Source organism: Cervus elaphus, chromosome 22 (assembly GCF_910594005.1).
Source record: "Cervus elaphus chromosome 22, mCerEla1.1, whole genome shotgun sequence".
NCBI classification, from domain to species: Eukaryota; Metazoa; Chordata; class Mammalia; order Artiodactyla; family Cervidae; genus Cervus; species Cervus elaphus.
Window position 1 is genome coordinate 7,776,485 of NC_057836.1, and position 27,241 is coordinate 7,803,725.

Consider the following 27,241-nt stretch of genomic DNA (forward strand, 5'->3'; position numbering starts at 1 on the left):
AACTCATGATACATCTTATAAAAGCAAAGAATCCAAAGCATTTTGCCGTATCCTTACATTTTCACCCACTGAGAGGAAACCTACTTAAAACCATGCTTTACAAGTTCTCTACAAACTCAAAGGGTACATTTAACTCCATTATGCACTATCACTGGCAGATGGAGGGATGACGTTGAGCCTGTTTTCTCAGGGTGTTAAAGAGATGCTCCGTAGTAAAGGGGAACATCTTGTAGACTGTCAGATGGCCAGCCATTCTTCGTCTTCATTATCCTGGCACCTCAAACAACTATGACAGCAAAAGAGAAGGTTGGTGCCCATCAGGATAGCACTAAACTCACGGTAAGAAGGGAATGATACAAGTCTCCTTGAATTTCTCTTGACAAAAGGCTGGTGCACAACTGAGTGAAGTAAAAAATTTGAAGTTTTTTAAACTGCAATCTGGATCCCCATACACTGTTTAAAGTGTAAAAACACAAAACCCACAAATACAAAACTTAACACACATTTTAAATTCTTGTATGATCAGTGGGCAGTTCTTAACTGGGACTCTCTTAATTTCTAGTCTTGATTTCCAAGTACATAACTCCATAGAATCAGTTAACCCCCCAACTCTTCCCAAAGAGAAAGTAACTACAAACTGCAAAGAAAATGCCTCTGCTCTCTCCGAACCTAAAACCCCAGAATTTCAGACATTTTGGTCTGGCACCAAAGAAATCAGAGAGAGAAAATGAACTGCGCTCCATATTGATTTTTAAAGCAAATAAGGGGGCGGAGGGAGCTAGGAATGGTTAGTAAAATAATTCATACCAAATTTCAGGTTTGACGTTTAACTTCACATCAAGCCTGAAATCCTGGATCTCATACACACACAAACAAGTAAAACCAAGAATTTTCACACCTTCATCCTCAACAGAAAATCTTATGCAAAAAGGAATTCTTGAAGAGTAGTAGAAAGTAGAGGAAACAGGACAAGTAACGATCAGGAAGAAAAGAATTCACAATTCCTCACTTAACCACAAATTACAACTAAAAGTGCAAAAAAAAAGCTCTTACACTCAAACGCACTAGCATTTCCAAAATTAAACTGCATGATAACGACAATAAAGGCCATTTCTACAGCACCACTCAAGAGCCCTAATTCCAGAACACACATCGATATGACACAGTGTGGCAACGAATGTTTAGGAAGCAAAGAAAATGGTTGGGCTACTGGACGCCTTCGATCAGCTCATTCAAACACCTTTAAAATCAATCAAGAGGCAGAGAACTAGGAAGAGAGAAGAAGAAAATATGGACGAATAAAGGTGCAGCGAGCAGAAAAGATTGAGGAGGAGGTGGAAAGCCAAGGCTCCCGAGACTAACCTGTGCCATCGCTGGCGGACGCCGAGAGGGCCGGAGATGAGAGTTTAGGCCGCTTGGCTGAAGGCGGCCCCGGTTCCACGACATTCTCGGCCATTTTTAATTCTTTCGGAGATACGGGCGAGGAAAAGGAGAATCCTCGGGAAATCTCTTCTTCAGCCCGGGGTCCCCGCCCGGATCCTGGGGGTGGGCTTAGGGGGCTCCGCCGGCCCCCGAAGGGGGTGGGGGGAAGTTCCTTTTTCTCTCCGCCGGATCGCGGTGGCTGAAGAGGGATGTGGACTCGATAGAAAAGGTAGGGGCAAGTGCGAGGGGCCGGGCCTGGGCTCAGGCCCGGAGGAGGGCACAGGCACACAAATGCGCCGAGCGCGTCCGCTGCGGCGAATCCCCAAGAACTCGCGACTCTAGAGGCGCAGTCCCCGGCCCGCCACGGCCGGCCCCTGCCCAGCCGAGGTCTCTCGGAGCTCCGCCGCCGCCATCAGCTTCTTCCTCCTCGGCGCTGTCCTCCTCCTTCTCATCGCCACAAGGAGGCGGGGGCGAAAAGCGGGGAGAGGAGGAGGCGACAAGAGACACTCACCTCCTCCCGGTGCCCCCTCCCGGACCTGAGCCCCCACCCTCCGAACCCTCCTCCTCCTCCTCTTGCCGCCGCGCTCCGCGCCGCCGCCGCACCGGCCCCTAATGGCCGCAAAGAGCTCGCCCGAGCCGAGAGCCAGGCTGGCGCCACCGCTTCACATCGCGCGGCGGAGGCGCGGCGAGGACGCCGGGCGCGGAGCTCGCCGGCCCAGAGGGCCGAGGGGGGCCGGGCTGAGCAGCGCCGCCTGCCCGCGCCGACGCCGAGCCCACCGAGGAGGCCCCGCTTCTGGCGAGCGGCGCAGGCGGCTTCCTCTCGCGCCGCGCTCTCTCTTCCTTCGCCCTCCCCTCCCGCGAAAAAATAAATAAATACGGCCGCCGCTACGGCCCCCACCCTCAGCGGCCAGGTGCCGGGAGCGCCCGCCCCCCGGGGCTCCGCTCGGGGCCGCCCTCGACGGCGGGCGAAGGCGCCGCGGGGCGCGGGGTTATGTAATGGTCCCCCCTTAGGCGTCGACGCCGGCCCGGCTCCCGGGCCGCGGTGGGGGTGTGTGCGGGCGGGAGGGGGCTGGGGGTCGCCTCAGCCCGTGCGCCCCGGGCCCCCTGCCACTGTCTCGGCCCCCTGCCGCCTCTCTCCGGCCCAGCTCCCCTCCGCAGTCTAGCTCCCGCAGTTCGCACTCAGCCCGGCGTCCCGCTTGCCCACTCTCGCCCGCTCCCTCTCGCCCTCTCTCCCCCCCAAGCCTAGCACACAAACAAGATGGCGGCTGTTGTTTCTTCCCTCTGCCGAATCCTCCTTACAGGCTAGCGGTAGCAGCGGCGGCCGGAAATGAGCCAAGGCGGGGGGGGGTGAAAAAAAGGGGAGGGGTTGGGCCTCCGGAGGGAGGTGGCAGGGGGCGGGGCCTGGGCCCGAGCCGCTCACACAATGGGGGAAGAGGAGCCGGGGGGCGGGGCCGGGTCAATCACGGGATCCGCCCAAGGGCCCAACGCGGTTGGCGCTTCCGCAAACTCCCCCGGCGTCACCCGGTGGCTCCCTTTAAAGGGGAGGATTTGGAGGCGGGTGGGGGGGGTCAGGGGCGGGCTTGGGATCTATTTTCAGTCGGTGGACACTTACGGGGGAAGGTGCCTGGGTTGGGTCTTTGCGTAGGAGATCGGTGGGAACTGGGTGGGGGTGTGACGGGGCCGCGTAGCTACTCAGGGAAGGCGACATGTCGCCACACAGGTGGCCGAAGAGGAGCGCCTTGGGGATGGCACTGCGCCCGGGGCCCCTTGGGAAGCCAGTCTTCCAACCCTGTTGAATTTATTAGGCAGGGATACCCCGCCGCCCAATATTCCAGGCCACAGATAGTTCCTCCCCGTCGCTTTCCCAGGGCTCCCTTCCAAAAATCACACCAACTACGAGTTGTTTCCTTTTTCTTTTAATGTTACATTTTTTGACAATGAACATATTTTATTTTGATAATCAGGAAACAAAAATAACAGTAGTGGGAAGATGTTTTAAGACCAGATCTACTAAACTCATTTCTTGCCCACCACGTGTACACATGCCCCTACCAGGCGGCACTCTCACCGAAGGAGCCTTGAATTATTTTTCTGAACGCATCCAAGACCTGATGACATTTTAGGGTGTTTCTTTTAATCCGCTCTCAATAAAACAGCTTTTTTTTTTTAAAAAAAAACACAAAAAACACCATGTTTAGGCAGTGCTTTAAAGATAATGTAATTATGGGGGAAATGATGGACGAAAACGCTTGAATATAAATAAAATGTGTGTGTGACAGCAGTTTTGCAGAGGAAGGCCTTCCCAGCATTCGTTCAATCCTACAGGTTACAGGATTTCTCTGTGTTTGGCCTTGGGTAAATTGATGGCAAGGTCTCCCCAAAGAAAGCCCTAAACCAGTTTCTATGGAGATAGTTAAAAACTTTTAAAACATGTTTCAGATCTCATGCTTCTTAGTTGATGTTTCCTTACTGTCAAGTTTACTTTGATTTTTGTAAATGTTGTTTATTGCCTTTTAAATGAATGACTAGAATAAATAAGAACCTAGAAGTGAACATCTTAATGAAGTAACTCAGGTTGCCAACAGGGATGAAGTCTGTCCTGTGACTTCAGGCCTAATTTACCCCAGACTGCAGTAGAAAGGGACACAACTAAAGTGACAGCAGCAGCAGCAGAAAGGCAAACTGAAAGGGCAGTACCAACTTACTTTAAAGTTGTTATAGGATGGATTCACCTTCTTGGGCTAAAGTCAGAACTGGCCTTCAGGAATAATTCAGTTCTCTTTAGTAGTTTATACCCGAGTTCACAGTAAAGAGGACAGAGGGGGAAAATATCCACAACACCTGGATATTTTGCCCATCATTTCCTCCTGAGAGGTTTCTCATCTGATTTTTTTTTTTAGGAGTTCATGACTTTGGGGGAAAGATTTGCCTTGTTTGCAGACGGTGCAGCTTGAAGCTAAACAGCATTCAAACATCCCTGGCCCACCTAGCCCCAAATACCATGGGACTAGGTATAGAACACCTATCAGAGAATATCTTGTGAAACATCTCAGGGGAAAATTCTGCAGAGAGTAGTCAGGGACCATGGACCTGGCAAAGGGAAGGCTCTGCTATAAACCAGGAATTCTGATTCAATGCCCTTCTTTCCAGGCAATTGACTCCTCTGGGTCTTCACCCTGAGTCTGACGCTGAAGTCAGCCATGTTTCGAGTGACTGGAGGAATTTTATCACACAAAATGCGATCAGGGTGAAAACTGCACATGTTTTCAAAAACACGGGATTGAATCTTCAGCTTGGATTATATCTAGCCTAATCAAATGAAAATTTACATGTAAATGAAGAGTACATTCATAAAGAAGAAATTGCCTGCTGGTAGCTGGGTGGTGGGAGAGTGGGGGACACACGCTAGACAGTAGAGACGGGAAGGTAAGAAGTCAGTCAGGACTGGGTTTAAATTCTGACTCTGTCACTTGGCAGCTATGTGATTTGGTTCCTCGTTGGTAAAATGGACTTCTTGATTAGACTTACTTTACTGTTTCACAGACTAAACATGATAATTTATGAATAATGTTTGTCACAGTGCCTGACATACAGCCAGTACTCAGTACACCTTAGTTGTTTCTGGTCGTTCCTTCTAAAAGGGAAGAGGTCTTACCTAATTCAGAAAGTTGCTGGTAGAATGAAAATGAGATCACTGCATGTAAGGTGATTAGGCCTGCATGTCAGGCCTGGCGATCACTCCTCAGCTACCACACTCACTTCTCCATAGTCAGAAGGAAATGTCTAACAGGGTCATCTAACTCCTTTTAAGACATTCTCGGTTCACCTTGAAACCTTCTGATCACTAATTCAGCTTTCCAGATGCCCTGATTGCCAAAAGCAGACATCTAGATATTGGGGATTCCCAGGTGGCTCAGTGGTAAAGTGGTAAAAATCCCATGGACTGAGAGGATCCTGGTAGGCTACAGTCCATGGGGTCACAAAGAGTCGGACACGACTGAGCGACTTCACTCCACTCACTCCACTATTCAGTGGTAAAGAATCCGCCTGCCAGTGCAGGAGATGCAGGAGACAAGGGTTCAATCCCTGGGTCGGGAAGATCTCCTTGAGGAGGAAATGGCAACCCACTCCAGTATTCTTGCCTGGAGAATTCCATGGACAGAGGAGGCTGGTGGGCTACGGTCCGTGGGGCCGCAAAGAATTGGACATGACTGAGCACAAACACACATAGATAATGGGCACAAGAATAGGAGGAGATAGGTATTACTGCAGGGTGTATCCATCAGTTGCATCTGGTCGAGATGCTACCCCTATGACCCACCGGCACTGTAGCCTTAGTTCATCCCTGCCCCCTTTCCCCAGGATCTATATCTTTTGTTTTTTGTTTCCTATTCCTACAAATAACCCCACTATCCCTCTATTTGTGGATGGATATCTGGGCACCATCCATGAATCCACATAGTCTTCTTCCCTGTTCCTTCTTCCTCACACCAAGTCATCAAGCCCTATGAATACTACTTCCTGAATTATCTTCCAAATCGAGGATGTTGAACCACATGCAAGTATCACCTATTCACAAAAATTAAAGCGGACTCTTACAGGTGCGGCCTCAACAAAGTTTTTTCCAAAGCACTTGTCATCAAGGGAAAAACAGTTCACGAACTTGGGTTGCTCCTGCAAATGTGAATGTGCACGGGGTGGTGAAAGTGACTGTGTACCCATCACAAGGAATTATTGATTGATATACTATATGTAAAATGTTGTCCACATTTGCAAGAACATATTTTTTATATCACACATTTAATAAGATCTGTTCTTAAAAAAATTTTTTTTGATAGCCAATTTCGGCAAGGATGGGCTTCCCTGGTGTCTCAGAGGTAAAGAATCTGCCTGAAGTGCAAGAGACACAGAACACATGGATTTGATCCCTGGGTCAGGAGGCTCCCCTGGAGGAGGAAATGGCAACCCACTCTATATTCTTGCCTGGGAAATTTCATGGACAGAGAAGCCTGGTGGGCTACAGTCCACGGGGTCACAGAGTCGGACACAAGTTAACAACTAAATAACAACAGTTGGCCAGGATGTGGAGAATTGGGGCTTTCATACACTGTTAGTGGGGATAGAGCATGATACAAATGTTTACATTCGTACCAAATGTTTACAGACTTTGAAAATTCCAGTATCTCTAGGATGTATTATACAAGTACACAGAGAAGAGAATGTCCCTCACCCAAAAAGGGGAAACAAACCAATTGCCTGTCTCTGTGTGAATGTGAATGGGGCTTCCCTGGTGACTCAGAGGTTAAAGCGTCTGCCCGCAATGCGGGAGACCTGGGTTCGATCCCTAGGTGGGGAAGATCCCCTGGAGAAGGAAATGGCAACCCATTCCAGTATTCTTGCCTGGAGAATCCCATGGACGGAGGAGCCTGGTGGGCTACAGTCCACCGGGTCGCAAAGAGTCGGACACGACTGAGCGACTTCACTTTCACTTTCATGTGAATGTTTTAAAAAGCAAAACAAAACACTACGGGTATGTTTCCACTTATATAAAGTACCTGGAGCAGTCAAATGCATAAAGACAGAAAGCAGAATGGCGATTGCCAGGGACTGGGAGGAGGGGGGATGGAGAAAGTGAAAGTGAAAGTCACTCAGTCAAGTCCAACTGTACTCTTTGTGACCCTGTGGTCTGTACAGTCCATGGACCTCTCCAGGCCAGAATACTGGAGTGGGTAGCCTTTCCCTTCTCCAGGGGATCTTCCTAACCCCAGGATCGAACCCAGGTCTCCCTCATTGCAGGCGGATTCTTTACCAGCTGAGCCACAATTGAAGCCCAAGAATACTGGAGTGGGTAGCCTATCCCTTCTCTAGCGGATCTTTCTGACCCAGGAATCAAACTGGGTCTCCTGCACTGCAGGCAGATTCTTTACCAACTGAGCAACCAGGGAATATACATACATATATATATATATATATATTTTTTTTTTTTTTTTTACCACAATACAAAGCAATCAAACAGCCTTACAATGATGGGATATTACGTGGTCATTTAAAAACTAGTAGGTAGATACGTACTACTGTAGAAAGATATCCATATTACTAAAGACAGGGAGAAAATGAGAAGATAGCAGGTAAAGAATGGCTCTATTTTTACAAATGTTATTAATCATAATAATGGGAGTGAATATGCACCCAACTGTTACCAGTGTCGGAGTGAGAGCTTTCATTCTGCAATATGAATTTCTGTGGTGTGTGACATCAGAGCCCAAAAGTGTTTTTTCAAAAGCCTTCAATAGTTCCTCTTTATCGTGAGGGTAAAGTTTCGTGTTCAAGAAATGGCTCTTGCCCACCTGTCTTATTCCTTTCAACTTCCCTCCTTGCAGCCAAGTGGAATTATTTCTGTTCTGTTCGTGCTGTGGTTTCTCTGTGCCTGGGACAGTCATACAAATATTCCTTCTGTCTGAAACACTCATCACCCTCATCCCTTTTCTCCACCTAATTGCCAATTCACCCTTCAGATCTCAGCTTACATGCACGTTTCCACCAAAGTCCTCCCCAGTCCCTGAGTCCAAGTTACTGACTCCTCCCAGGGCCTCCATGGCCAGTATCCTACACTTCTGAATTGCTCCACATTACACACTGTTACAGTCCTTGTTGGTCTTTCCCTGTGATAGTGAGAACGGTGACCAAATGGTCCATTTCTCTCTCCCTAGCTCCTAACTCAAGTGGTGATTTAGTCACTAAGTTGTGTCCAACTCTTGTGGCCCCATGGTCTGTAGCCCACCAGGCTCCTCTGTCTGTGGGATTCTCCAGACCAGAATACTGGAGTGGGTTGCCATTTCCTTCTCCAGGGGATCTTCCTGATCCAGAAATCTAACATGTCTCTCCTGCATTGCAGGCAGATTTTTTACCAACTGAGCTACAAGGGAAAGCAAGAACTCAACTCAAATTTCTTGAACAAATGGATGGATATCACTGACTTGTGAATATGGTCTGGGTGGGCAGGTCTCCCTTCCCACCCTCATCTGTTCTAATGCAGCAAGGAGGATTTTCTGGCCCTGAAAAGGACTTGGTCTTTTTTTTTTCTTTTTTCCTGTCCATCAAGATGCCAGCCTATCTTCCTCTCTCCTGCATCTTGAATATCTTGACCCAAATTATTTACAATTACAACAGAAGGAGAATAAGTGTTTGTATTCATTGATGATCTAGGAAACTATGACATTAAAGCAAGTGAAGTGTCCTGTACGGGACCCCAAACTGAGGCAAAGGCAAGGCTTGCTTGACTGTAGGTCTTCCAACCTCAAGCACAGGCCTCTTACCACTGAACCTTTGGGGTGGGAAGCACCGTTTCTAGGAACTGCCACAGAATTCACAGCCAATGAGTGTTTGTTGAATGAATGAATGAATAAAGGAAGAAGAAAGTTGTATACATAAACACACAGTCACAATGTCTTTTCTATAAAATAACAGAGTCCCAAGGCCACAAAAACAACCAGAGAATGTGTAATAATTGTCCATGTCATTAGGCATGGTGTCCCACCATGGACTAGCAGAGCCTGAAAGGTACCTGAAGAACTTGCATTCTTTATACCTGAACCAGCCTTTCCTGAGCATCTTCTCTGTGCCCAGCACTTTGCTGGATACTGCAGATTTCAACAAGGGAAAAACCACTATTCCTGTCCTCTGGGCACTCCGTCTATTTGGAAAGAAACTCATAGAGGTAAATAGTTCCTGGAAAGAGTGATAGAGGCTCTCTCAAGGCAAACAAAGATGGATAATTCATGAGCGAAAGCATTTGTCACATTGGTGCCTCAATACTGCTCACCAAGCCTGGAGCATATGCTGATGAGAACAGCCAGGGAGGAGAAGATCCAAAAAAAGTGGGCCTGGCCAGGCCACAAAGGGCCCTGTGTGTCATGCTGGGAAGTTTGGACTGAGACCTAAGTCCTGCTTTTTTGTTTGGGTTTTGTGGCCATTTGATCTCTAAATTAGCACATCTGTACAGTAATTCAGTGGAATATTAAAATGTTAGTAGTATTGCAGATGAAAAGCTGATTGACTGCACAATAAGAAAAACCATGACCTAAAATGTGGTACTTCGTATTCTAAAAGGGTGCTCCAAAGGATGGCAAAAGAGACAGATATGCAAATAAGATGTTTTCAGTGCCTTGTACCCCTAAGCTGAGGGTAACTATTGCCACAACGCGTGGGCCTATCAGACTGTGACTTTACCTAAAGGATCTCAAAATAGCTCTGCTCTCTGCAGCAGGCAAGCTTCTGCTCTCTGCGGCAGTAGCTCATTCTTTACTATTGTTGCTATGTGACAAACTATTGGCTCTCAGTGTTAATCCAAGCCTTCGAGAGAAGGAGGGCGGGCAGAGGACTCTGGGAGAAGCATCTTTCCTCGAATCTAATGGAACAAACCTGTCTTGAGCGTTTCCCAGGTACCCGTATGGAACCTGGGCCTGAAGATATAGACACCCAGTTCAGTTCAGTGGGCATTTATTCAATAGCTCCTACATTGGAGGTCTAGGCTGGGCTCCAAGGATACAAAGACAAAATTCATATGGTTTCTGCCCCCAGTTTCTCACTATCTAATGGGAGAGAGAGTTTTGTAAACAGAAAACTACAACCTACATGCAAAATGTAATGAGAGGACTTCCCTGGTGGTACGGTGGATAAGAATCCGTCTGCCAATGCAGGGGACATGGGTTTGATCCTTGGTCTGGGAAGATTCCACATGCCATGGAGGAACTAAGCCCAGGCACCACAACTATTGAGCCTGAGCTCTAGAGCCAGGGATCCACAATTGCTGAAGCCCAAGCACCCTAGAGCCTGTACTCCGTAACAAGAGACATCGCCACTTAAGAAACCTGGGCACCACCATGAAGAGTAGCCTCCACTTGCTGCAGCTAGAGAAAGCCCGCGAGCAGCAAGGAAGACCCAGCACATCCAAAAATAAAATAGATAAATAAAAATTTTGAAAAAAGATGCAATGAAAGAGGCTTGGGTGCTTTCTGGACACTTGGGGGGCAGGTGAGCTCAGCTTTGGACAGGGTGGTCTGCCTGTGGGACACCTGTATGGAGACCTCCAGTGGACAGCTGGATGTACAGGGCTGGAGGAAAATCAAATTCCGTCCTGGCCTTGGAGGGTCTTGCTATGGAGTGAAAGAAACAAATGTAAATATATTAATAATAGATCGATTACAATACTCTGCAGTGAAGGCTAACACAGAAGTTCACAAAGTTGGTGGTATGACCACCTTGGCCTGGAATTTGTGATGTCCCTCTAGGAGACAGCCTAGGAGCTGAATCTTGAATGATTCAGAGTGGTTATCCTTGTTTTTTGTTTTTTTTTTAAAGGAAGAGGCCTACGTGAAAGAGTTGAACAACTCCTTTTTGGCTGTGTAGTCCAGGCACAGGTAAGGGAAGAGTGCCCAGAGCTGGCACAGTGCACATTATAAAGCTCAAACCTGGACAATGGCCACTGATAAAGTGGCTTACGGGGGAGCTGAATGTACCACCTGGTGACATAAGGTGTTTTGAGGTGTAGAGGTCATTAGAAGCAGATAAGATAGCAAACCTGGTGTTTTCCCCACTCTGCCAACCTACAGACATCTCATTCCACAAGACTCAGGTGGAATACCCACCTTGTCTTCCTACCTGCAGCCTCACTGCAGGTTTATTCTTTGCACTATTTCTTTTTCTTTTTTAAAATGTATTTATTTATGGTTGTGCTGGGTCTTAGTTGTGGCATAAGGGATCTTTAGCTGCAGCGTAGGGGATCTTGTTCCCTGACCAGGGATTGAACCCAGACCCCCTGCTTTGTGAGCAGAGTCTCAGCCACTGGACCACCAGGGAAGTCCCTCTTGGCACTATTTCTGTGGTTCATCTTGGCATAAATCAAAGTCAGAGAAACTTCAAGTCATGTCCAAATCAATCTTCTCACCTGTCCTTGAACTTTAATTAAATTCTGTGCTTTGACCCAGTTCAGCTTTCCAAGTAAGGGAAACAGACTCTACAAAGGCCTAGTGAAATCACTCTTGCTGTAGCTAAAAGTGTGTGAAAGTGAAAGTCGCTAAGTCCTGTCTGACTCTTCAGGACCTCATGGACTATATATTCCATGGAATTCTCCAGACCAGAATACTGGAGTGGGTAGCCTTTCCCCTCTCCAGGAGATCTTCCCAAGCCAGAGATCAAACCCAGGTCTCCCACGTTGCAGGCAGATTCTTTACCAGCTAAATAGAAGATTCGTGAAGTCATTTATTAATTTATCAAAAATGATTTGAATTGGCACTTCATGTGGCAAACAAAGGGTTAACTTATCCACAGGGCTCTTGCAAATAGATAAAGGAAAAAAAAATAGAAAAATATTGGGCAAAAAAAAAAAAAATTCCCAAACAATAAACAGTTGTGGCTGACAAGCGCTAAGGTGACTCCCAGTAATTCCCACCTCCTGGTTGGTGTCCATGCCTCAGTATAATTCCCACCCCTTAAGTGTGGGCAGAATGTATGACTCACTTGTAACCAGTAGAATACAGCAAAGATAATGGGAAGACACTCCCAGAACATGCTGTGTTACCTATGACTGCATTTAGAGCAGCCCAGCTGGGAAGCCCCCCTGGCAAAGTGGTCTCACGGAACTGGGACAAAAAGCTGGGGCCTCAGTCATACAGCTACTAAGAAGTGAATTCTGCCAACCGTCTGAGTGAGCTTGGAAATAGATTCTTCCCCATGTGAGCCTCCCGATGAAAAAATACTGCCCAGTCCTTGTGCAGCCCTGGGAGACCCTGAGTTAGGGACTCCGCTAAGCTACGCCTGCACTCCTGACCCACCTAAGTTCAGTTCAGTTCAGTTGCTCAATCGCATCCGACTCTTTGTAACCCCATGGACCGCAGCACGCCAGGCCTCCCTGTCCATCACCAACTCCCGGAGTTTACTCAAACTCATGTCCATTGAGTCAGTGATGCCATCCAACCATCTCATCCTTTGTTGTCCCCTTCTCCTCCTGTCTTCAGTCTTTCCCAACATCAGGGTCTTTTCAAATGACTCAGCCCTTCACATCAGGTGGCCAAAGTATTGGAGTTTCAGCTTCAACATCAGTCCTTCCAATGAACACTCAGGATTGATCTCCTTTAGGATGGACCCACCTAAACTGTGAGATAATAAAGGTATGTATTGTTTAAAGTCACTAAATTTGCTACTTGTTATGTAGCAATAGATCAAGAAAGAAAATACCAACAGAACTTGTTTTCTTTAATGCAAATGTATTTTTGAGTGAGTAGTAGACTAACATGGTTTTAACACTGTGATAGGTATCTTTTTTTTTTCTTTTTTTTTTTTTTAATATTTATTTATTTGGCTGTACTGGGTCTTAGTTCAGGCATGTGGGTTCTAATTCCTGATCAGGGATCAAACCTGTGCCCCCTACATTGGGACCATGGGGTCTTAGCCACTGGACCACCAGGGATGTCCCCAAAAGTATCTTTTTCTTCCTGCTTTTGCCCCTCAGTGACCCATTGCCTCATTCCAGTGATGAATCTTAATTACCAGTTTCTTCCATAAGCTCCCAAAGCTAATCAGTGCATAAATGAGGAAATAAATGTCTATTTCTTTATATTTTTAAAACTTTTTTCTTTTTAATTAAGTGGTATCAAACACATACCATTCTGAACTTCTTTTATTTTTCTGTCATACCCACAGTGGAGTGTAGGAAATATGTACGTACATTTTATTTATTTATTTTGTACGTACATTTTAAAGACATGGCCAACACTTGCAGAACCATCATCCACATAGAGAAATAAAATAAAGCCAGCATCTTAGCAGGGCTTTTCTCTAGTTGTAGTGAGTGGGGGCTACTCTCTAGTTACGGTGCTTGGGCTTCTCATTGCAGTGGCATCTCTTATTGCGGAGCATAGTCTCCTGAGCCTGAGGACTCGGTAGTTGTGGCACTTGGTCTCTGAAGCACAGGCTCAGTAGTTGTGAAGCACCGGCTTAGTTCTCTGTGGCATGTGGAATCTTCCCAGACCAGGGATCTAACCCATGTCTCCTGTATTGGCAGGCAGATTCTTCACCACCAAGCCACCATGGAAGCCCTTCTTTATCTTTTTAATGTGGTTTTTCCTCCTGTGTTTGCATCCTCAGACACTGTACAGAAGTTTAGCTCCACCTGTTTTTTTTTTTTTTTCCTTTTTTTTTTCCACCTGTTTTTGACCTTTATATAAGGTGAGTCATCTTCTTTTGTGACTTATTTAGCTTGCATTTTTATGCAACCCAGCTATGTGGATGCATGAAGCTGTGATTCCTTCATTCTGTTACTGTATGGTTTTCCACTGTTGTGGAGATTTATTTTTTATAAAATATTATATATTTTATTTTTAATTATTAAACATTAAAATATTTTTATATAATATTATAAAAATGAATAAACAATTTATTTTCCATTTTACTAGAATGGATAATTAAGGTTTTACATTTTTTTTCTAGTAGAAACAGTTCTGCCCTGAAATTCATTTTTATAACTTATCTGGTACACATGGACAAGACTTTCTCAAGGACCATAGATGCCAGGAGTAGAATTTCTGGGACATAGAGCATTCATGTCTTCAATTTTTCTGAGCAGTTTATCAGTTTACACTCCTGCCAGAGTCTATGAGAGTTCCTATTCTCCACATCATTGAGGACATTTGGTATTGTCAGACTTCTTAATTTGAGCTACTCTGGTGAGTATACAGTGCAGTCTTGGTGTGATTTTAATTCATATTTCCCTTAATGCCCATTTGGATATCTTCTTTTATGAAGTGCCAGTTCAAGTTTTGTTTTTACACTTTTTTTTTTTTTTGCTGTTTTGCACAGAATACGGGATCTAGTTTCCCCACCAGGGAACGAACCCCTGCCCTACAGTGGAAGTGTGGGAGTCCTAACCACTGGAGCATCAGGGAAGTCCCCAGTTCAAGTTTTCATTCAATTTTCTGTCGGTTTGTTTGTCTTTGTCTGATTGATGATTTGTAATTTCCCACTTTGTCATTTGTCTTTTAACTTTGCAAATGGGATGCTCACCCTCAGTTTTAAAAAGAGATGACAAAACTATGACGGCATTCTTTTTGCTATTACCAGATTAGACAGAGATCAAGGAGTCTGGTAATATTGTGCTGACAAGCATGTGAAGGATATATAGCAGTATGTTACACATGGGCGTGTAAACTAGCAAACTTCTAGACTAGTTTGGCACATCTAGCACACTGTGAAATGCAGTTGTGGTTTGACTCCAGCCATTTCATCTCTAGGAATTCATCCTATGACATACAGTCCCCAACTTCTGATGGTTCAACCTGAGGATGGTGCGGAAGCAACATTCATTCAGTAGAAAGCATACTTCAAGCTTTAAATTTGGATCTTTTCCCAGGCTAGCGGTATTTGGGAGAAAATTCTCTCAGGATACTGGTCAGGGCAGCAGCCACAGCTCCCAGCCAGCCACGTGATCATGAGGGTAAACAACCGATATGCCTACAACCATTCTGAACCCAGTCATTCTGTTTTTTACTTTCAGTATGGTATTCAAAAAATAACATGAGATAGTCAACACTTTATTATTAAATAGGCTTTGTGTTGGATAGTTTTGCCCAGCAGAAGGTTAATGTAAGTGTTCTGACCATGTTTAAGGTTGGCTCGGCTAAGCTTGATGTGCTTTAGGTAAGGAGTATTAAATGCATTTTTTATAAAGCTGTATTTATTTTATTTATCTTATTTATGGCTGTGCTGGGTCTTTGTTGCTCCATTTGGGCCTTCTGCAGTTGCAGCAAGTGGGGGTCACACTGTAGTTGCAGTGTGCAGGCTTCTCGTTGCAGTGGCTTCTCTTGCTGCAGAACATGGGCTCTAGGCACACAGGCTTCCATTCCATAGTTGCTGCACATGGGTTCAGCAGTTGTGGCCCATGGGCTTAGTTACTTCTCGGCATGTGGGATCTTCCAGGATCAGGGATCAAACCCAAGTCTCCTGCATTGGCAGGCAGATTCTTTACCACTGAGCCACCAGGGAAGCCCTAAATGCACTTTTGACTTACAATATTTTCAACTTATGATGGGTTTCTAGGACATCACCACATTTTTAAGTTCGAGAAAGGTGTGGATTCAGTTATCTGTGAAATGATATGTTCAAAGATCTTCAGGGTAACTTTGTTTATAATAGCAACAGATGGAAAATACCTAGCGACTGGGGACTGCTTCAATAATTTAAGATACATCTTTACAAAGGAACATGCAGATTATTTTTTAAAGTTATACAGACTGAAAATGAATATCTTTTAAGATACATTGTTAAGAAAAAAATACAAGGAATTCCCTGGTGGTCCAGTGGTTAGGACCTGGTGCTTTTATTGCTGTGGCCTGTTCTGGGAACTAAGATCCTGAAAGCTGCACAGTGCCGCTGAAAGAAAAGAAAGAAAAAAAGAAAGAAAAACAGCCAGGTGTAGAATACAGTATATAATATGCTACCGCACCTGCAGTATATATACATATATGCTTGGATTTGTATAGAATACTTGGAAGGACCCTTAAGAAAATAGATACAGTGATGATTGAGTAGTCAGGGAGAAAAGAGATTTATTTTTTTACTGTACATCCCTTTGCACCTTTTGGGTTTTCTACTAGGTGTACATTTCACCTATTAAATGTGAGTTAAATAATTTTACTTTATTTTATTTATTATTTCTTGGCTAGGCTGTGTCTTTGTTGCTGCGCATGGGCTTTCTCTAGTTGTGGCAAGCAGGGCTACTCTCTAGTTGCCGTGCCTCGGCTTCTCGTTGCAGTGGCCACTCTTGGCAGAACACAGGTGCTAGGCACACAGGCTTCAGTAGTTTCAGCTCAATAGTGGCTCAGTAGTTGCAGCTCACAGGCCCTAGAGTGCAGGCTCAGTAGCTGTGGCTCATGGGATTAGTAGTTCCTCTGTGGCATGTGGAATTGTCCCAGACCAGGGATCAGACTCGTGTCTCCTGTATTGGCAGGCAAATTCTTATCCACTGGACCACCAGGAAGGTCCAAATAATTTTAAAATGTATTGAGATCCAATTATGGGCCAGGCCTGTGCTAAATCCTAGAGATACGATGGTGAACAAAACAGAGACTTTACCTTTTGGAGTTTCTGGTCTAGTGACAGGTGACAGTCACTAAAGCCATCATTATGGTGATGTGATGAGTGCTATAATAGAGGACATTGAGGCACTTTGGAGGAAACTGACCCAGAGCAGGGTCATCTAAGAGAGCCTTGTATGTGGGCAGCCTCATGTTTACATGAGGAGCAGAAAAACAAGGGAGCCAGCCTGTGGAGGTGGGGACCACAGGCCCGGAAGAGGAAACAGCGTTTGTGGAGGGAGAACAGAGAGCTCTGGCCATTTGAGGAACTGAAAGAAATTTGGCTCAGCCGGAAGTTGACATGAACTGAGTTGGTTTTCAGAAAAAGCCACAGTAGAAGTGTGAAGAAAGGATTGAAAGGGGACAAAAATGGGGCCCAGAAGACTGGTTAGGAAGCTTCTGCCGTCATCAGATGACAGAAGACAGGTGGTTGGACCGAGAAGGTGGCAGCGGGGCCAGTGAGGATGGGACAAATTCCAGAGATTGAGAAAATAGAATCACCAGACTTAGTGGTTGGATGACAGGGAGAAGGAGAGAGAAGATCAGTATAATAATAAAAGCTACTATTTGGCAAGGACTTCCCACGTGGTATTACCTGCCCAGCATGACTCTGTCGTTCATTGGTCTCAGTGATCGGGAAGGTGGGTCTGCCGCGATGAGAATGTACAGATTTGAAGAAGGTTAAGGAACTTGCTTGAAGCCACCTAGGTACTAAGCAGCAGAACCAGCATCTGAAGTCATTTATCTGGCTGCCAAGTTCATGCTCTTAACCCATTTTTTAAAGGTGACTCCCAGATGTCAGGTTTGGGCAATTCAGTGGTCGATGATGCTATTTATTGAGAGAAAACACAAGAGAGGAAGAAGTTTCGAGGAAGAAAATGTTCATCGGATTCTTCCAATTTGAGATTCCTGTGAGACCCTACCTGAGTAGGTTAAGTACAATAGGCAGTTTTTTATATATAACTGGAGAAAGTTCTGGGCTGGAAATTTGGGCATCATCAGGATACAGCCTGAGGTCAAAACAGTGGATGAAATTAGACTGAGACAAGTAAATAAAAGCGAAGACAAGCCCAAATAGTTTTTTTAGCAAGGAAGTCACATGAACAAATCTTGTTTATTGGGAGACAACTCTGGCAGCAATGTAGAAGATTGACTGATTTGGAGAAATAGGTCGCAGAAAATCCTACACGTGTATTCATGTTTTTATTGAGTCATCTTCCAAGTATCACCACACACTTTGTGCCAGGGATCACCAAGCCCAGGGAACACAGAGATAAACCAGACCCTGTCCGTGACCTTGTGGGACTTTGGGGTCAGGAAGGAGTGAGATTAGGTGGGCACACTGTGCTCTGGGAGCCCAGAGGAGGCAGATAAGACCTGATGCCACTGTGGGCTGGGGCTTCCATAATAGAAAGTATGGCTGGGGGTTTCCTGGAGGTCTGGTGGTTGGGATTTGGTGCTTTCACTGCCATGGCCCAGGTTTAATCCCTGACTGGGGAACTGAGATCCCGCAAGCCACAAGTCACAGCCAACAACAAAAAAAAAGGCAAAGAAGATATGGGTAGAGGTAGGTCTTGATGAACAACTAAGCAACACCTAGGTGAGTGAGGAACAGAATATTGTAGGCAGAGCCAGCAGGGTGGGTGAAGATACTGCTAACTTAAAACGCTGCATTCAGTAACTTCATTGGTATTCAGTGAGACTGGGGGAATGGGTGCCTGTGTGGGGAAGGGATGAGCTTGAAGATCTGGATAAGCTCCTGAAAAACTGGGATGTGCTTAAAGGAGATTGAATTTTTAAATTAAATTAAAATTTTTTACAGCATTGCTCAGCCTGCGGGATTTTAGTTCCCTAACCAGGGATCGAATCTGTGCCCCAAGCAGTGGAATCTTGGAGTTCTCACCACTGGACTGCCAAGGAATTACCAGGAGATTGAATTTTATCTGAAAAATGAGGCTTTGGAGGTAAGCAGGGAGGTCGTGTGATTAGATATGCACTTTAGAAAGATCTCTGTGTCTGCAGTGTGGAGAATGGGCAGGAGGAGCCCAGATGACCAGCAAGGAGGATGGTGGGGAGGATGCTACAGTGGGAGTGGGGAATGCTGGCAGTGATCCAGGTAGAAAGGATAAGGACTTGAACTCAGGTGTGTGTAATACTCAGCTTTCTCTAAGTTATGCTGCATAACAAACACATTAAAATCTCATGGCATGTGGCCACATATACTTTATTTTTTGCTCATGGAACACGAAGGTTGTAGTTTAGCTATATTTCTTCTAGATGTGTGCGTGCTAAGTGGCTTCAGTCTTGTCCGACTCTTTGCAACCCCATGGACTGCAGCCTGCCAGGTTCCTCTGTCCATGGGATTCTCCAGGCAAGAATACTGGAGTGGGCTGCCATTTTCTCCTCCAGGGGATCTTCCTAACCCAGGGATCGAACCCATGTCTCTTATGCCTCCTACATTGGCAGGCAAGTTCTTTACCACTAGCGCCACCTAGGAAGCCCCTTCTTCTAAATGCAGCTGCACAAATCTTTTCTTCTTGGAGCTCAGGATGAAGGAACCTTCTGAGACATGTTCTCATAGTGGAGTGTTGGCACAAAAGCCCCCCAGACAAGCCACTCGATTGGGTTTAAAGCTCTGCTCAGTTGTGATAAAGGTTGCCTACACTCACATACCAGTGGCCAAAGCAGATCAAGTGGCAAGATCCAAAGCAGTAGGCCAGGGAAGTATGTGGAGGTTGAAAAAAAATAAAAGTATTAGTCACTCAGTTGTGTCCAACTCCTTGAGACCCCATGGACTGTAGCCCACCAGGTTCCTTTGTCCATGGAGTTCTCCAGGCAGGAATGCTGGAGTGGGTAACCATTCCCTTCTCCAGGGGACCTTTCCAGACCTAGGGATCGAACCTGGGTCTCCCACATTGCAGGCAGGTTCTTTACTGTCTGAGCCACCTGGGAAGCTCCATGTTACAGTTGGAGGGAATGAATGACTGTGAACATATAAGACAGTTTATTGCAACCTGTCATTGAGGAAAGAAAGGAAAAGTGATTAGAATCTTGGCATTTGGTGGGATTTGACTGGATGTGGGGGATGTGCTAAGGATTCCCTCAGATGGTTAAGTTCAAAATGGTACTGCTTAATAAAAAAAGGGATACAGGAAGAGGAAACTTGCAGTAGATGATGATCTGCATCCAGTCTGCCTTCCTGAGATAATGGTACCCTGGTTTTGCCTTGAGGGAACCATTCTTCCCCTACTTTCAACCATGATGCTCTGGATGAAACTTCTTCCAGCCCCTTACCAAGGATGAAACATGTGACCTAGTCTTAAGCCAATAAAAACATTCTATACTCTTGAACACGATCATTGGTTTCAAGACGGGGTTCATGAAGCAAAGCTGGCCAATCAGAACCAGTGAGGCTCAATTTTAGGTCTTACTTCCTGACTTGAATGAGAAAGACCAGAGTGTTGGCGGCACAGGGGGAATGGAACCTAAAAGAGTCATCATGGAGGAAGCAGAGCATGGAGGAGACATGAGACTGTTCCTGGTGACGTCACCTGAACTTTGACCAAGCCATATGAGGAGCAATCTCTGGGAAATGTTAATTGTAAGCAACAGAAACCCAGAGGGAAAAGCTAGAGAAAGTGGTTCATGGAGGTAAGATAGTTCAAGCAAGAGATAATGTGGAATGGAAATAAACCTGTGACTTTGGAAACGGCTAGAAACACTGGATGAGAAATGTATTTAAGGACAATGGAATTTGTTGGCTCACCGCATATATGGGTTAAGGAGAGAAAGATAAGGATGATGTTCTAGTAGATGGTGAGGAATATCTGGAGAGATGGTGAAAGCATTGAGATCAAGAGGACAGAAAGTAGGGCATGACTGAGGGTCAAAGAATAGGTTCTGTTTTGGGCATTTTCAATGAGGCACCTATCTTGGACAGAAAGACTGATATGCAACATGATAAACGAGAATGGAGAGGCAGACTTGGAAAATGTCAGCATATAGTTAAGAGTTGAAGTTAAGGGGTAACTGAGCTTTTCCGGAGAGAGCTAATAAAACTGGAGTGGAAGAGGGTCATGGGCCTTGAAGAATCACATCCTTTAAGGAGCTGGCAGTGACTGTGGAGCAGCAGCAAGACTGAGAGGCACGTCTTGGGGGAAGAGTGAAGTGCAGAAGACAAGGACTTGCTGCTGCCGCTGCTGCTAAGTCGCTTCAGTCGTGTCTGACTCTGTGCAACCCCATAGATGGTAGCCCACCAGGCTCCCCAGTCCCTGGGATTCTCCAGGTAAGAACACTGGAGTGGGTTGCCATTTCCTTCTCCAATGCGTGAAAGTGAAAAGTGAAAGTGAAGTCGCTCAGTCGTGTCTGACTCTTTGCGACCCCATGGACTGTAGCCTACCAGGCTCCCCAGTCCCTGGGATTTTCCAGGCAAGAGTACTGGAGTGGGTTGCCATTTCCTTCTCCAGACAAGGACTTGGGGAATCTCCAAAAGTAAAGAGTCTTTCTTAACAGCCCCCTCTTCCATAGAATCTGTACACAATCTATTGGCATACTTAGACCAAAGTGTGTGCTTAGTCGTTGAGTGATGTTTGACTGTCTCGGACCCTGTGGACCGTAGCCCACCAGCTCCGCTATCTATGGAATTCTCCAGTCAAGAATACCAGAGTGGGTTGTCATTTCCTTCTCTAGGGAATCTTCCTGACCCAGAGATTGAACCAGAGTCTCCTGCATTGGCAGGCAGATTCTTTACCACTAAGCCACCATGTGATCAATTCTAGTTTATTTTATTCATTTATTTTTTGGCGGCACTGTGAAGCTTGCGGGATCCTAGTTCCCCGACCAGGGACTGAAGCTGGGCCCATGGCAGTGAAAGCATGGAGTCCTAACCACTGGACCACCAGGGAATTCCCTGAACAATACTCTTTTAAAAATAAATCTGAAATCTCTCCCTGTATCTCTATCCCCACCACCAGCTATGTGGTCTCAGCCAGCACTTCACCTGCATCAGAAGGTGTCCTCACTGGTCTTTCCTGCAGCTGCTCTTGCCGCCCCCCACCCCCACCCCCCGTCAAAGCCATTCTCCACACAAAAGCCAGAGTGATGTTTCCAACATGTGACTTGAATCACATCACTGCTCAAAGCCCTCCGGTGGTTTTCACTGCCCTTAGAACGAAACCCACGGATGATAGGGTTCTGATAGGGAACCCATGGTGGTCTTTAAATAAAAGAATGACATCACCAAATTTCTGAGAATTTGGAAGCATCTGAAAAGTTACTGTAATAGCTGGCTGGAGTAATAGAAAGGAGAGAAGTAGGAGTCCAATGAAGAATTTGTTTTACACAAAGAAAGAACGTTGTAGAGGGGATGGATGTGAGGAATATGCAAGCAATTGAATCTATAAGGTTGATGGTTGAGTGGCTGGGTCCTTGTGGGGCTGAGGTTTCCAGGTAGGGGACAGTAGCATTATTAAACAGGAAGAGGAGACAGGGAGAGGAGGCAGTGATGTAGCCAGGCAGCCGTATGTGGTATGGGCAAACTGGTCTGGCTTAAAATTCAGGGTCACCCATCTCGCTGGGCCTTCTAACATTGCTGAGAACATTATGCAGCATCTCTGGTCAGCTCTCTCTCCTGGTCTCCACAAGACTCTTGCTAATCTTTTTTTTTTTTTTCCGCTGAACTATGTACTTCTTTGCCTTCCTCTTTCACTCTAAGTAAATGGCCTTGCTTTGTACATTGCAGGGCAAAGAGAAAGCATCAGAACACAACTCCTACCCTTTCTCTGGTTTCAATAGTGTGGCAGAAGGAACCAAACCTTTCCTAGATTAGAGGAGAAATTTGGGAATCAGAGAAGACTCACGCCAGAAAGTGCTATCCTTCCCTGGTACCTCAGGTAGAGGCATTACCGTATAATATTTTTCCGGAAAAAATCCCCAGAAGGAAAGCAAATGCATTTGGGGGACAAAAAGCCCAAGGAATTTTTATCATTTCTTAGGGAACAGAGCAAAATCTTATCAATCGGAGGAAATTGTGTTTCTTTGTTTTAGATATTTATTTATTTATTTGGCTGCTCCAGGTCTTAGTTGTGGCCATGTGGGATCTAGTTCCCTGATCCGGGCTCAAACCTGGGCCCCCTGCATTGGGAACTTGAAGTCTTAGCCACTGGACTACCAGGAAAGTCCGGAAATTGTGTTTTTCACTGAACTGGACAGTGTGGAGTTGGAAGAAATGAATTCTGTGGTGGGAAGGTCAGTTTGCCTTTTGGGAACTGAGGGACAAAACAGCTATAGCTTTTGCTGATGCGGAGTTTAAGCTGAACACCTAAGATGTTATATCACTGTTAAGAGTAGAGGGCAACCACCACTTCTACCCTCATCCAGGCATCATCCTCTTGGAAAGTGGTAGACACCCAAGCACAAGAGGGCTGCACTGACATCCAACCGAAATATGACACCAGAAGGGCTTTCCTCTTGCCTGGAGGGACGGGGCGTCCCAAGGGAAAGAGATGCGTGTGCATATAGTGGTGTCTGACTCTTTGTGACCCCATGGGTATGCAGCCCGCCAGACTCCTTTGTCCACGGGATTCTCCAGGCAAGAATACTGGAGTGGGTTGCCATGCCCTCTCCTCCAGGGGATCTTCCCGACCCAGGGATCCAACCTGCGTCCCTTTATGTCTCCTTCATTAACAGGCGGGTTCTTTACCATTAGCGCCACTTGGGAAGCCCCCCCCAGAGGCAGGAGCGGGGCTCAAAGTGAAGAAGGACCAAAGAGCCAGAGGAGAGAATGAGAGGATCCACATGCCGGAAAGGGCAGCCTTCACTCCTTGCTAGTTTCCTTTTCTGGGCCCTCCTCTGTCTTTAAAATGCTGAGTGGAATTCCCTGGTGGTTCAGTGGTTAGGACTCTGCCCTTTCACTGCCAGGGGCACAGGTTCCCTAGTCAGGGAACTAAGATCTTGCAAGCTAAGTGGTTCAGCCAAAATTAAAAAAAAAAAAAAATGCTGCACTCCCCAAGGCTTAGTTCTTGGCCCTCTAATACCATTCTCCACCTCTGGGCAGGCTTTTAGTGCCATTTCTATGTATGTCCAGTATAAGTTTGTTGAATGAAGCATGCATGAATGAAAGGGAAGATTTCTAGAGCAAGATGATGTTAAAGGTCAGTTATGTCCCACCCCCAAATTCATAAAGTCCCAATGCCCAGTATCTCAGAATGTAACTTATTTAAGGATAAGATGTTTAAAGAGGTATTTAAGCTAAAATGAGGCCCTTAATCCAGTATGTGTATGTGAATGAAAGTGTACTCAGTCGTGTCTGACTCTTTATGACTCCATGGACTGTGTAGCCCACCAGGATCCTTGTTTCATGGAATTTTCCAGGTAAGACTGGTGTTTAATAAGAAGAGGAAGAGACAGCAGTGATTGGACCACACAGAAAACAGATCATGTGAGGACACAGGGAGAAGCTGTTTGTGATGTTGTGATATAAAAAATATACATTTGACCTTTTATCCCCATTTAATGGGCTTCCTCTGTGGCATTACTGGTTAAGTACCCACCTGCCAATGCAGGAGACATAGGAGATGTGTGTTCTATCCCTGGGTCGGGAAGATCCCCTGGAAGAGGAAATGGCAACCCACTCTAGTATTCTTGCCTGGAGAATCCCACGGACAGAGGAACTCGGAGGGCTACAGTCCATGGAGTCACAAAGACTGGGACATGACTGAAGTGACTTAGCACGCATGCCCCACTTCATGGCAAAGACTTCCTAAAATCCTGGTAATTTTCTGAGTGATGGGGGTGAGAGGAGTGTCTTGTTATTCATAATAAGCCCCTTTCAATCATACTGGAGTTTATGGTAATGAGGTGACTCTTGGTGGGCGCCCTGGGTAGCTTCAAAATGGAGGCTTCTTACCAAAGGAGGAAGCCTTGAGATTAGAGAGATGGAACATCTTTACCCACCCACTTCTGGGAGGAAGGGAGGGACCTGATTTGATGGATCATTCCTCCATGAAGGAATCTTTATAAACCCTAAATAATGGGGTTTATGGAGCTTCCAGGTTGGGGAACACATCAGTGTGCTGGGAGGTTTAGCCCCTCCCCCATATCCTGCCTGCCCCGAGTGTCTCTTCAATCCCCTGTTCCTGAGTTGTGTCCTTTATAATGGAGGATAGTAAGGAAACTGCCTTCCTGAGTGAGCCATCTTAACAAATAGTTGAACTGGAACAGGAAGTCACGGAAACCCCTAATTTAGAGCCTCTGTCAGAAGTATGGGAAGCTTGGGACTCCCCTGGCTGTCCAGTATTGAGACTCAACACTGTCAATGCAGGTTTGATCCCTGGTCAGGGAGCTAAGACCCCACATGCTGTGTGGTGTGGTCAAAAGATTCAGAAAAAAAAAAATATATATATATATATATATATATATTAAGTTGCTTCAGTCGTGTCCGACTCTGTGTGACCCCATGGACAGCAGCCCACCAGGCTCCCCTGTCCACGGGATTCTCCAGGCAAGAACACTGGAGTGGGTTGCCATTTCCTTCTCATATATATATATATGAAGTCTGAGAATGGTGATTGGCATCTGAAATAGGGGACAGTCTTGTGAGACTGAGCCCTAACCTGTACGGTCTGGTGCCTACTCTGGGCAGTTTGTGTCAGAATTGATTGAATTGTTGGGCACCCAGCTGGTATCTCAAGAGCTGGAGAATTGGTTGTTGGTGTGGGCAAAGAAGGAAATGGCAACCCACTCCAGTATTCTTGCCTGGAGAAGCCCATGGACAGAGGAGCCTGGTGAGCTAAAGTCCATGGGGTCTCAAGGAGTCAGACATGACTGAGTGACTGAACACATGGAAACAGAACCATACATGTGGTCACGTGGTATTGTAAAAACAGTTCGGAGTAGCCATCTGCCAGTCCAGGAGAGAGGTCTCAGCAGAAACCAAACCTGCTGACACCTTGATCTTGGACTTCTAGACGTCAGAAGTGAGAAAATACATTTTGTTTTCTCTTTTCTACTTTCAGGCCGGATCTTAGTTCCCCAACCAGGGGTTGAACCTGCATCCCCTGCAGTGGAAGCATGGAGGAGTCTTAACCACTGGACTGCCAGGGAAGTCCCCAAAACATACATTTCTGTTGTTTAAGCTACCCAACCTGTGCTTTGTCACCATGGCAGCCCTAGTGAGTTAACACTGATGATGAAGTTCTTGTGACAGAGGGACCTGTGGATGGACTGTGCCCCATTGGCAGTGGACAGTTGGATGTGTGCATCTCAGCCTCATGGGGTGGTCTGGGCTGGGCTGGACAAAGTGGTTCTGGAGTTGTTGGACGAAATGTGATATCGGAGTCTTTTGTCTGTGTCTCCACAGAAGACTATGGAAAGTGAGAAGGAAGAAAACCAACCTTCACCGTCTTATACTGTATTCAGTCTGCAAGAACACTGTTGGTCGACTTCCCAGCATTCACACACCCTTCCTTCTTCCTACCAGAGCCTCAGTTTTGTTCAGGTGTTTGCCCCCTCACCACTCAGCCCCTGAGAACCTTGGGAATCTGACCCCACTCCCAGATTGTTTCATTGGAGCCAATATGGCCAACTCATTCCTCTCTCCAGTGATCCGTTCCACAACTTACACTGAAGGTAATCACCTCAAGCCATATTCTGGTCACTGTCATTGTTCTAGGGATGGGCAGTAGTTCTCAATATCCCTTCCTCGCTTAGACTTCTCAATTTTTGGCTGGGCGTTTGCCACTCTCCGCATAAAGACTATGTTTTCCAGCACCACTTGCAACTGTATGTGGTCGTGGAGCAAGTTTTGACCAATCAACTATAGACATGCTTGGTGAAGGCACTTCTGGGACGTATTCTCAAAGGGGAATCTTTTATCTATTGCTGCATTAAAAATTATCCCAAAGTACGAACCTGGAAACAAGAAACATTTGTTTCTTGAAGTTTCTGCAGGTTAGGAATTCAGAAGCAACTTAGCTGGGTGGTTCTTCCTCATGTGATCAAGGTATCAGCTGGGGCGACAGTCACCTCAAGACCCTGCTGAGGTGTGTGTGTGGAGGGATTTGCATCTGAGCTCACTCCTGTGGCTATTGGCAGGCCTCGAAAGATCCATTTCCAAATTCTCTCCAATGAGGTTCTGCACAGGACAGCCTTCCAACATGGCAGCTGGATTTTCCCAGAGCGAGCCATCCAAGGGAAAGAGAAAGCTAGCACATAACACAGAACCACCGTCTTTTCATGGACTAAAAGTAACATTTTACCACGTCTCCTGTATTATCTCCTCTGTGTGCATGGGCTCGGGTCACTCAGTCATGTCCAACTCTTTTGTGACGCCATGAACTGTAGCCCACCAGGCTCCTCTGTCTCTGAGATTTCCCAGGCAAGAATACTGGAGTGGGTTGCCATTTCCTTCTCCAACTGATCTTCCTGACCCAGGGATTGAACCCATGTCTCCTATGTCTTCCCCAGAAGTGAATAAATAAGTCCAGGCCATTCTCAGGAGAAGGGGTTATACAAAGATGTGAATACTGGGAGACAGGGATACCTGGCAGTCATTACAGAAGCTGCTCACCATAGAATGGGGCTTCCCAGGTGGCGCTAGTGGTAAAGAACTGCCTCCCAGCATAGGAGATACAAGAGACGTGGGTTCAATCCCTGGGTTGGGAGGATCCCCTGGAGGAAGAAATGGCAACCCA

At 46.1% G+C, this 27,241-nt stretch overlaps 2 protein-coding genes and 1 long non-coding RNA gene across 4 annotated transcripts in view; 1 reads left to right on the forward strand and 2 right to left on the reverse strand.

The window, feature by feature from the left end:
* The window catches only part of EP300 (E1A binding protein p300), a 66,011-nt gene extending 63,297 nt beyond the window's left edge, over positions 1-2,714 (reverse strand). For both annotated transcript variants that reach the window (XM_043880878.1, XM_043880877.1), the window contains exon 1: positions 1,363-2,714. In XM_043880878.1, the coding sequence (XP_043736813.1) occupies positions 1,363-1,456 (94 nt within the window). In that variant the 5' untranslated portion in view covers positions 1,457-2,714. The remainder of the gene's footprint in view (positions 1-1,362) is intronic.
* LOC122679923 (translation initiation factor IF-2-like) lies at positions 1,871-8,018 on the reverse strand. Its single transcript, XM_043880785.1, has 4 exons — positions 7,950-8,018; positions 3,035-3,110; positions 2,602-2,724; positions 1,871-2,502 (listed from the first exon to the last, which is right to left on the reverse strand). The coding sequence occupies exons 1-4, from the start codon at positions 8,016-8,018 to the stop codon at positions 1,871-1,873; spliced, it is 900 nt and encodes a 299-aa protein (XP_043736720.1).
* Positions 8,019-13,620: 5,602 nt separating this feature from the next.
* On the forward strand, positions 13,621-27,237 carry LOC122680765. The gene is made up of 5 exons (XR_006336779.1): positions 13,621-13,647; positions 13,909-14,144; positions 14,278-14,399; positions 17,335-18,514; positions 25,565-27,237. It is a non-coding gene; the product is annotated as an uncharacterized LOC122680765 (long non-coding RNA).
* Positions 27,238-27,241: the final 4 nt, after the last annotated feature.

Excerpts from the sequence above, each read along its gene's own strand:
- LOC122679923 (XM_043880785.1), bottom strand. The coding sequence starts at position 8,018 with ATGGAGGCCCTGGGAGGAGTCAGTAACTTGGACTCAGGGACTGGGGAG. Across the intron at positions 3,111-7,949 it reads ACTTTGGTGGAAACGTGCAT|CTACGCGGCCCCGTCACACC; the intron begins GTAAGCTGAGAT and ends TTCCCTGAGTAG. Across the intron at positions 2,725-3,034 it reads CAACCCAGGCACCTTCCCCC|CCTGTAAGGAGGATTCGGCA; the intron begins GTAAGTGTCCAC and ends TGCTACCGCTAG.